Below are 11,118 nucleotides of genomic sequence, written 5' to 3'. Positions count from 1 at the left end.
CAGAGATTCATTCAAATGTTTACTGAGCATCTACATGTTCCAGGCATAAGTTAAACCCTGAAATGGCCCTGTCTGTGCAGGGCCTGCCTACTCTAAGATGGGCCTGACTGTTCTGGCAATGAGAGTTGCAGATAATCAGAGTTTTGGTCCCTTTATTCATTTCACAAATGCACCGATTTGTCACCTAAGCTGGCTTCTGTATTAGGTTGATTACACCCTCTTCCTAGAAACCACAGACACTAAGGTTTTTAAGCTAGAGGACGAGGCAAAAAAAGTTCTCCATGTCTCTAGGACTGGATTTTTTTTGTTTTTTGCTTTATTTTTTTAAAGGTACAAGGAAAGCCATTAGGTAAAGTGTAAACCTGCAGCACAGAGAGTCAAGGGAGTTACCACAGAGCTACGGCCAGGCAGCTCCATCAGGGCTTCTCATCCCTAGTAGGTGTCCAGGAGCACCCCAGCCCTGACATGGAGGTGCCTCCATATAATTCAGTTGCTGGGCCAGTGAAGGGATAAGGCTGCCTTCTCTGATTGGGAACAGTAAGAGGGAAATTACAGAATCTGGACCCCACCCCCAACCAGATACTCTGGTCAACTGCAGTTTGAGACTTGGCAGGTTGGACTCTTGCCGTGTAGCACAGGGACAGGGCCAAATAGGCCCTGCACTGACAACTGCCAAGGGGCTCCCTGGCCCATCTAGTCTCTTACTGCTGTCCTGACATAAAGCAGGAAGAGGAATAGAGTTTGTGTTTTTTTTTTTTTTTTTTTTTTGGAGATAGGCTCTCCCTCTGTTGCCCAGGCTGGAGTACAATGGTGCAATCTCGCTCACTGCAGCCTCTGCCTCCCAGGTTCAAGCAATTCTTATGCCTCAGCCTCCTGAGTAGCTGGAATTACAGGCACATGCCATCATGCCTGGCTAATTTTTGTAATTTTAGTAGAGATGGAGTTTCACTATGTTGGCTAGGCTGGTCTTGAACTCCTGACCTCAAGTGATCCACCTGCCTTGGCCTCCCAAAGTACTGGGATCACAGGCATGAGCCACCGTATCTGGCCCAGTCCCATTTTACACATATAGAAATCAAGGTGTAGAGAGGTGAGTAATCTGATATATAAAACAGAGCTTAACCACATTAGCAAAACTAACAGAATTAGTAGGGGATGGATAGAGATATAGAGAGATTCAGTGAAACAAATTATCTTCTATGATGATGGCATCTGGCCAGGCAAGTCTGATATCCACAGGACAAGCCATCAGAAAGGGCAGGCTGGAACTCTAGGCACAGGCTGATGGCTGGCCTCGCCCATAAATCAGTATTGCTGCACCATGCCGCGGACTACCACTACCCTCTTTACCCTGACTCTATGGAAATAGTCATTAATGCCATTAAGTTCAATCAAACTAGGGAAGAATTCTAAAAAAAATCCAGAACCAATGCAGAAAACTCAATCTTTAGGGTTGTATTTCTCTAGAACCACTTCTGGCACCAAAATCTGTATCAGTCAGCTTCAACTAGAGAAGCAGAACAAGTAGGGTATGTATTGAGCTTTATTGCAAGTAATTGACTTCAGTGATTGTAGGAGCTGGCTAGTCATGTCCAAAATCTATAAGGCAGGCTCTCAGGAAGGGCAGGCGGTTAGGAACTCTTGCAAAGAGCTGGGCTGCTGTCCACCGGCAGGATTTCTTCCTCAGGGAAGCCCTTAGCTCTGCTCTTTAGGCCTTTTGACTGATCAGGTCAGGCTTGCCCAGATGATCTGAGATAATCTCACTTACTTAGTTGACTGGTTATGGACTTTTTTTACATCTACAAAATACTTTCACAGCAATACCTAGATTAGTGTCTGATTGAATTACTGGGGACTGTAGCCTAGCTAGGCTGACACATCCAAAGACCATCCCACCCACCACAGCCATGCCGTAGGCTCAGGGACTCTGGATCAGCTCTCACCCTCTTCCCACTGGTGGACAGGATGGACAGCATCATCTGTCTAATCTCAAATCCAGCAGCACAAGCAGTGCCTGGGCATTTTGTTTTTAGTTGAGGTAAAATTCACATAACCAAAACATTCTGAAGTATACATATTCAGTGGCATCTAATACATTCACCACATTGTTCAACCATCACTTCTCCCTAGACCCAAAATGATTCCAGCGCCACAGAAGTAAGCCCCTTACCCATTAAGAAGTCACTCCCTGGCTGGGCGCAGTGGCTTACGCCTGTAATTCCAGCACTCTGGGAGGCTGAGGCGGGTGAATCATGAGGTCAGAAGTTCAAGACCAGCCTGGTCAAGATGGTAAAACCCCATCTCTACTAAAAATATAAAAATTAGCTGGGCATAGTGGCGGGTACCTTCAATCCCAGTTACTTAGGAGGCTCAGGCAAGGAACTGCTTGAACCCAGGAGGTGGAGGTTGCAGTGAGCCAAGATCGTGCCACTGCCCTCCAGCCTGGGTGACAGAGCGAGATTCCATCTCCCAAAAAAAAAAAAAAAATCACTCCCCATGCCACCCTCCCTCTGTCTGGACATTTTAAAGCTGACCTGGACAATGCTGTTGGGGAAAACTTGGATATGTTAAACCTGCCATGCTTGCTAATCTGCTGGGGCAGAGGTGTCTCCCTCACCCCAAGGCAGGCACTGAAGTCAGCTACTCTTTCACAATGGTGGGGCTGTAGTTGGGCTTGGCAGCTTCGGCGAGCTCCCGTGCGTACATCTCATATCTGCCCGTCATCTGAAAGCAAAACACAGATGTACTTTAGAGGTTCTGGTTTTATAAATGCCCATCACTTACACACCACCACCTCTTGCCACTGGAGGGCGGCCATGGGACAGGAATTCGTCTGGAAGGCTCGTTGACAGTGACCTCTTGGCACTGATTCTGGTACTGTGGCAAAGTTCAGAGATGCCACGATGACTCATACAGCCCAGCCTTGCCTGCTGCGACCTCTTAGACCTGTCTATCGGGAAGGTGTGGTCTGCTGAGGCAGGAAGGAAAAGAGGAGTCCCATGGTCCTGTTGCTTTCCAGAGCAGCCTACAGCCCAGAGAGGAGTGAACTGCTTCAGACCACCAGCCAGGTGTACAAAAGGCTGAGATTTCAGCCGGGCGCGGTGGCTCATGCCTGTAGTTCCAGCACTTTGGGAGGCTGAGATGGGTGGATCATGAGGTCAGGAGATCAGGACCATCCTGGCCAACATTGTGAAACCCCGTCTCTACTAATAATACAAAAAAATAAAAAAATTAGCTGGGCATGGTGGCGTGTGCCTGTAATCCCAGCTACTTGGGAGGCTGAGGCAGGAGAATTACTTGAACCCAGGTGGTGGAGGTTGAGATGAACTGAGACTGTGCCACTGCACTCCAGCCTGGTGACAGAGAAAGACTCTGTCTCAAAAAAAAAAAAAAAGGCTGGGATTTAAACCAGGGGCTCCTGGATGGGTATGGAGTTCTATCTATTCCATGCGGCATCTCATCGTGGATACAGAGGGTGGTGGGGCTGGAAAGCCCACCCAGAGTGCTCACACCCAGCATGCCCTCCCTCCTTCCCTCCTTTCCCAAGGTGGGCTACCCTCAAAAGTCTCGACAGGAGCTCATGCCCATTACCAAAGTTGGGAAAGGTTCTGCTAAGAAGTGTCTAATGAGAAAGCATTTGGTTTACTGCTCCTGAGATACTTATTAAAAGAACTGGCTGGCACTCTTGGCTCCGACTTCTGATTTAGGTGGAATCCTACATTCATCTGAGTTACCCAGGAAGAGGAAAGACAGGTGCATATGGCAATACCTTGTTAGTCTGACAAGGATCTGAGACTGAGGGGATGTGCCCAGGAACCCATGCTCAGAAAATGGGATCAAGGCCAAAAGCCCATGTGTGGGTTAGAGGCCCTGATGGTCTCTCAGTCACACCAGGCAAAGTCAGTTATAACAATGTGACTTTTCTTTTTTTTTCCCCGAGATGGAGTTTTGCTCTTGTTGCCCAGGCTGGAGTGCAATGACATGATCTCAGTTCACTGCAACCTCCACCTCTTCAGTTCAAGCAATTCTCCTGTCTCAGCCTCCCAAGTAGCTGGGATTACAGGCGCTGCCACCATGCCTGGCTAATTTTGTATTTTTTAGTAGACAGGGTTTCACCATGTTGGCCAGGCTGGTCCTGAATTCCTGACCTCAGGTAATCCACCCGCCTCAGCCTCCCAAAGTGCTGGGATTACATTACCCAGCCTAGCAATGTGACACTTATTTGCATATACGATTTACTTATAAAAGGAGGCTGAGGTGGGGCACAGTGGTTCATGTCTGTAATCCTGGTATTTTGGGAGCCCGAGGTGGGAGGATTGCTTGAAGCCAGAAGTTCAAGACCAGCCTGGACAACACAGTGAGACTATAAAAAATTTAAAAATTAGCTGGGTGTGGTGGTGATGATGCACATCTGTAGTCCCAGTTACTCGGGAGGCTGAGGTGGGAGGATGGCTTGAGCCCAGGAGGTCAAGGCTGCCATGATCTACAGTTGTACCATTGGTCCAGCCTGGATGACAAAGCCAAGACCTTGTCTCCATGCCTCCCACTCCATCAAAAAAAGAAAAAGGGGTGCTGAGTTGGTAGAACACTAATACAGCAAACTCTGAAGCTGTGAGCCCTTCTAGGGCAGAGTCCCATCCCAGGAGGGTAGACGCCTCCACTCCTCCGATCCTAACATCACAGGGTATTAGGTGTCAAAGCCAGCATGGGACCTTCTCGCTAAGCCCCTTATTTTACAACTGGGAGTGCTAAGGTTTGGGAGCAGAAGGGGCTTAATTAAGGGGACTGAGGAAGGGTGTGGCAGGGCCAGGCCTAGATTCCATTTCTCTGCATGACCCATTTCCCACTATCATCAAGGCCTAGACTGTGGGGACTGGCCACAAGCAGAACCAGACATGCACATTTATCTTGTGATAAGTGCAAATGCCTGGAAAGGAAAAAGGATTAGAGGAACTAATCCATTCTATTCTCTGGACAAATGAAATTGAGATTAATTTGTCTGAAGGCACCCAGAATCTAAATCAGATGAGAGGAGAATTTATGCGGCCTGCTGCCTGTACATTGTTTGGCCCAACTGTTCCTCCCGGGAGCCAGCAAGGAGGCAGAGATTCAGCCTTCAGCTCACACAGAGCCCTCGGGTGGGAGCTGGTACCCCATGCTACTGTGGTCAACCCCACAACAGTAGTTCTCAGTCCTGAGAGCAGGATGAGAGCCAAAGCAGAGGAACAGGTAACAGCAGGGGTCCTGGGGACCTACCTTGAAGTTCCAGACATCATTCACCTGCTGGCAGAGGTTTAGGTCGAGCTTGGCAACCAGCAGTCCATCCCGGGTACGGGACAGCCCAGGAGTCCGGCTGCTGTCAGGGGCTGCCACATAGCTCGAGCCATAGAAGTAGCCTAAGTCCTTGTGAGCTTTAGAGGAGCAAAGAAACGCATCTGTGAGCTTGTATGGATACACTGTGGACTCCGAAGTGGGTCAGGCACCTTGAGGCAGGCCCAGGACAAGGTCCGCTCCATCCTCCCCAGTGTCTGCCAAATGTTGAGGCCCAAAGGGCCTATCTCCCTCCTCAGGCCTGAAGGCCCAGTGAGTTGCTGCAAATACCCCCCTTATACTGCTCCCCTTTGCCCCTGGAGAAATGTCTAAATGTCACCCTTCTGAGAGGTGTTGCTCCCACCCACAGCCGAAGGAAATCAGAAAGTCACACTCTGGGGGCTTCCTATGTGGACCCCCACTGTGAGCTAGAGGCTCTGCCTTCATCTGCCTTGCCTGCTGCATCACCCTCACCCTCCCTTCATGCCTTGGTCCCCTCACTAGTCAAGGAGGCCTAGCAGCCACCCCACACACACATAAGGAACAGGCGGGGATGGGCAGGGCCTAGCATGGCCCAGTCGCAGCAGGCACCCAGTGGACGCTCATTCTCCTGCCCTTTCTGCATGTCTATTTGCAGTAAGCTAACTAGCATCAGGGACTCTAGAAGTCTGGGGCCTGCAGTAGGGGCATCTGGGACCCTTTCAAGAAGTGTTTTCCTGGAAAACGGATCTGCTCAGCCCCTTTTCACCTTCTAGAGGATACTCTGAGCTAGTTCAGATACCTCCTTGGTGAGGGAGGGGCAGTCCCTACCTCCCTCATTCTTGGCCAGAGACATGGGAAAGGAGTCTTTAGGGTTTTTTTTTTTTTTAAGACCTTTTTTTATTGATCTTTAGGGCTCTTAGCAGAAGTGAGGTGGTCCATGCCCTCAGATCAAAACAAGCTGTGGACTCTAGAAACCCAGGGCCATCCATGCCAATGCCCTGGGGCGCCTGTACAGCTGGTTTGGGCAGGGGGAGGGGGGCAAGGACAAAGGAAAGTGGGGAGAGAGGTCTACAGGCCGGATGAAGGCCCCTCTCCCTGTCAGGGAGCTCACAAAGGATCCCCGACATCCTCTCCGTCTATCTTCACACCAGTCCCAGGGGATGGATGGAGTCCAACCCAATCCTCAAGCCCAGGTCTGCCTATCCACACCCCACCCACAGGCTGATTCCCATGCTACAGGCAATAAAGCAGAGAGGGGTTGGCGCCTCCTCCAAGGTGCCAGGCATGTAGACATGATCTGTGTGGCAGATCCCGACCAGAGGAAGCAGACAGAGAAGGGGAGAGGAAGGCCCACTCCTCAAATGCAGCCACCATGGAAATTCAGGGGACATACCTTTCTTTCCATCTCCAGAGGTAAACTCGCTCGTGAAGTGCTCCTGTAAAATAAGACCGTGGTAAGGGGAACCTATAGGTGGCACTATCACTATACTCATTCCAGCTCACGCAGCCAGCAGGGCAATCAGGCCGAGGTGAGTCAGCCAGGAAACCGTTAAGGTGAGCTGGAAAGGGCTGTACTCACCAGGCAATTAAATGCTTATTAAATACCCATGCTGAGCAGCTACCTCTGGACCAGTGGGGGAATTTGACAAGCAGGGTAAAAACCTGGATGCTGCCTTTGGAGAATTTATAATCTGAGAAAAGAGACACTGGGCACAAACTGGTTTCTCAGGGCTGTGGGCAACTGAGGCTGGCTTGCCTGAAGTAATTAAAACCCTGGGCCTGGGTCTGTGAAGGCAGTGGGCCAGGGGCGGGGGTGTGGGTACACACTGCTTTCAGTATTTCCTCCAAAGCTTAACAGAAACTGTATATTAACCTGTGATGGGGGTTACACAGGCTAACTAAAACATCAGGTTTCTTTTCATTCATTCATTCATTCATTCATATTTGGAGATGGAGTTTTGCTCATGTTGCCCAGGCTGGAGAGCAATGATGCGCTCTTGGCTCACTGCAACCTCCACTTCCCAGTTCAAGCAATGCTCCTGCCTCAGCCTCCCTAAGCAGCTGCCTGCTACCACACCCAGCTATTTTTTTGTATTTTCAGTAGAGGCGGGGTTTCACCATGTTGGCCAGGCTGGTCCTGAACTCCTGACCTCAGGTGATCCACCCACCTCAGTCTCCCAAAGTGCTGGGATTACAGGCATGAGCCACCACGCCTGGACTTTTTTTTTTTTTTTTTTTTTTTTTTTTTTTTTGAGGCAGAGTCTCACTCAGGCTGGAGTATAGTGGTATGATCTTGGCTTACTTCAACCTCTGCCTCCTCGTTCAAGCAATTCTCGTGCTTCAGCCTCCTGAGTAGCTGCAATTTTTGCCCTGCTAATTTTTATATTTTTAGTAGAGACAGCGTTTTGCCACGTTGGCCAAGCTGGTCTCAAACCTCTGACCTCAAGTGATCTGCCAGCCTCGGCTTCCTAAAGTGCTGAGATTACAGGTGTGAGCCACTGCACCCAACCAAAAATATCAGGTTTCTTTATGCTGTTAGAAGTCAGATCAATCAACTTAGTGTGGAACCTTGGTTATCTCAGACTGATCAGATTCTCTGATTAGAGTCTGATATCTGATTAATAAGGATGAGGAAGAGATTATATAAGTGCACTCTGTTTGGCAGTCAGAACTGTTCAGGGAATGGGGCCAATGCGGAAAATAAACTGGTTACTTGGAGGTGACGGGGTGAGAACTGCCACATCAAAGATCTTTTCAAAATGGCTTCAGCCAAACACAAAAACAGAAAAAAATAGGAGAACAGAGATATCCTGAAAAATAACAGACCAAGCCAGTTTTACCCCTTTCTGGACCCTAGGATTTGTGGCACATGTGCAGAGGGAACGGGATGTCCCCACCAAGGCCACCAGGTGGCGGCTCCTTTCCGCAGCCAGACCTCGGGACTTACCGTGCCCACGCGATTGATGGCGCAGGTGAAGCAGTGATTGGCAATGGCTGCGTTTCTGGCCTCAATGGGCCACATGGACTCACTGTAAGAGAGGACCAAGAGGAACCAGGTTGCCGACTTTCTGGCCAGACTTAGTCAATGCTCAGCCCTAAGCTCAGCCTGGCTGCAGGCTTTCCTTGGCCAGTGGTGGGGATAGCCAGAAGACACTGGTCACACCCCAAACCTGCAAGCAGGCCAGCCTGTCTTCAGCACCTTGCCCTGGCCTGAACACCCTTCTGGAAGGGACTGCTGCAGGCAGAAACCACGTGGCTGTGCTCTGCCAGAATTAGCAGCCCTGGATCAAATCCTCATCCTGAGCCTGTTTCCTTCTCTGAAAGGTCCTCAGAGGAAGACTGTGAAGGCTGACCACGCAGGTGAAGATCCACGTGGTAGGAGTTCCATAACCACCACTTCCTGCCTCCATCTCTTCTCCTGGAACCCACCTTCTGGGCTGGGCAGAACCTCTCCTGGTGAATGCCAGAGGGAGCCAGGGGCCTGGAGGGCTTGTGCAGGGCCTGTGAGGGCTAAGCATGGGCACTCCCTGCCCTATCCTAACTCTCCTACCTTTCTGTGCTGCCTTGCAAGGCAAGGCAATCTCCAAAGGGGGAGATTTCGGGACCAGCAAACAAGAAAGGAACTTAGGTAATAGGATAAAGGGTCAGATTCTGCAGCAGGATCACCTCCTCCAAGCTGGTCCATTTCCCAGTGATTTCCCATTTCCCTCTTCTGAACCTTGAGCCTCTAAGTAAAGACTCCCTGGTTCTCTTACTGGCCAGGGGGGGAAGTTGCCCAGGAGGGAGGCATCCCACGGGCTCGGCTGAGTTGTGGGCCTTCCTCAGACTAGCACCTGTGAAGGGAGAGTGTGATGGGAGATAGAGCCCCAACCAGAGACCCTGACTTTCTCTGGCCTGCCAACTAAGATGTGACATGGAAGCCAGTGGGCCTTCTTGTTACTAATTATCTTTTGTCTGAGGAACATCTTTAAGACTCCAGATTGACAGGAGTAATGCCCACTTAGAAACACTGTGTGACTGGGAGCAAAATGCCCTGGAATCTTCCTTCCTGTCAGCATGCACCTGGTTTAAACCAGGGAGTAGGTGGAGGGGGTGGGTGCTTGTCACAAGCCTAATTCTCAGGAGGATTCACAAGTCTGGGGAAAAAAAAAACAACAAAACAATCACAGGCTTGATTGAGGGGACTCATTTTGCTGCTTTTCTTCCCCAGCTGCTAAGCCAAGCTGACAAAACTTTTCAGAAACGACTTTTACAGAAACACACCAGTAAACGACATTTTCAGGAATTAAACAGACACTTGCGGGGCGATTGCCAAACATCTTAGTTGCAATTCTCCAGGGAGGTGTCCCGCATAGGACCCAAACCCACAGCTGGCAATAAAATGTACGCTCTCAAAACTACCAGGGGAAAGGAAGCTGGGGTTAGTGAGAGCCCAGTGTGTGCGGGAATCATGAGTCTGATGGGGAAGTGGGGACCGTTGCCATATTCCCAGTGCAGTGCTCACAAATCCCTAAAAATAATCGCAGTGGGAAGGCAAGATGCAGCAAGGGGATAGGATGGTGACTTGCCAATGAATATACACAGGTGGCAGAAATCTTCGGTCATACAAGCTGCAAGGGACACATTCCAGGATTATCAAGATAACCCAATCAAAAGCACTCAGACACTACTGTGTGCTGAGAACTGTGGGACTCAAAAATGAATGAGGACACCCTGCTGGCCCACGTGTGTGCATACACATGTATATGTCTGTCTCTTACACAGGCAGCAGAAGGTGCCAGAAAAGGGAATGGATGGTTCTGGAAGCTATGATCCAATGCTTGTGTGCAGCTGGTGGGGATTTGCCCAGCATTGTGCTAAAAAACACTATCAATTCCATCATTTATTATTTTAAGCAAACCGCCCAGAATCCTATCATATAATAAACCACCTGCTGCCTTTCACCCACACTCCATGACTATCCTTGTCCATAGGCAAACTTTTTTTTTTTTTGAGACGGGAGTTTCCCTCTTGTTACCCAGGCTGGAGTGCAATGGTGCGATCTCGGCTCACCGCAACCTCCGCCTCCTGGGTTCAGGCAATTCTCCCGCCTCAGCCTCCTGAGTAGCTGGGATTACAGGCACGCGCTACCATGCCCAGCTAATTTTGTGTATTTTTAGTAGAGACGGGGTTTCACCATGTTGACCAGGATGGTCTCGATCTCTTGACCTTGTGATCCACCCGCCTCGGCCTCCCAAAGTGCTGGGATTACAGGCGTGAGCTGCCGTGCCCAGCCCATAGGCAAACTTTAAAAAATGTTTTTCTAAGAGTTCTGACCACAGCCTGGACATCTTTTTCTTGCTCACAGGCTTTTGTCATGTTGCATTACCTTCAAAATGACTCTTTTTAGTGGCTATACAACCACCTGTGGAAGAGATGGGTTGCAATATACTTAGCCTGGACACTTCCCCCAAGGCCAGCTTTTTGATTATTGTAAGTAAGCTGTTGTGAGCACCTTCGCATGCATTGCCTTTCCCATTTTTTTTTTCCTGTCTTGCTCTGTCACCCAGGCTGGAGTGCAGTGGCACAGTCTCAGCTCATTGCAACCTCTGCCTCCTGGGTTCAAGCAATTTTCCTGTCTCAGCCTCCTGAGTAGCTGGGACTACAGAGGCCCACCACCACGACCGGCTAATTTTTGTATTTTTAGTAGAGATGGGGTTTCACTATGTTGGCCAGGCTGGTCTCAAATTCCTGACCTCAAGTGATCTGCCAGCCTTGGCCTCCCCAAGTACTGGGATTACAGATGTGAGCCACTGTGCCTGGTTTTCCCTCCCTCTTTTAATTGTT

The 11,118-nt window shown here is 49.7% G+C and overlaps 1 protein-coding gene across 2 annotated transcripts in view; it reads right to left on the bottom strand.

Moving 5' to 3' along the window:
• Positions 1 to 1,443: 1,443 nt before the first annotated feature.
• Positions 1,444 to 11,118, bottom strand: part of UPB1 (beta-ureidopropionase 1) — a 36,483-nt gene continuing 26,808 nt past the window's right edge. The window contains exons 7-11 of one of the 2 annotated variants that reach the window (XM_078336201.1): positions 8,240 to 8,321; positions 6,686 to 6,728; positions 5,257 to 5,411; positions 2,618 to 2,724; positions 1,679 to 1,809 (exon numbers count right to left, since the gene is read on the bottom strand). In XM_078336201.1, the coding sequence (XP_078192327.1) occupies positions 2,641 to 2,724; positions 5,257 to 5,411; positions 6,686 to 6,728; positions 8,240 to 8,321 (364 nt within the window). In that variant the 3' untranslated portion in view covers positions 1,679 to 1,809; positions 2,618 to 2,640. Of the gene's footprint in view, positions 2,725 to 5,256; positions 5,412 to 6,685; positions 6,729 to 8,239; positions 8,322 to 11,118 lie in introns of both variants that reach the window. The other variant, XM_035267335.2, reaches the window with a different exon arrangement.

The sequence above is a fragment of the Callithrix jacchus genome, chromosome 1 (assembly GCF_049354715.1).
Source record: "Callithrix jacchus isolate 240 chromosome 1, calJac240_pri, whole genome shotgun sequence".
Lineage (NCBI taxonomy): Eukaryota > Metazoa > Chordata > Mammalia > Primates > Cebidae > Callithrix > Callithrix jacchus.
Note: the sequence above shows the minus strand (reverse complement) of the source record. Positions and strands in the feature narration are given on the sequence as shown.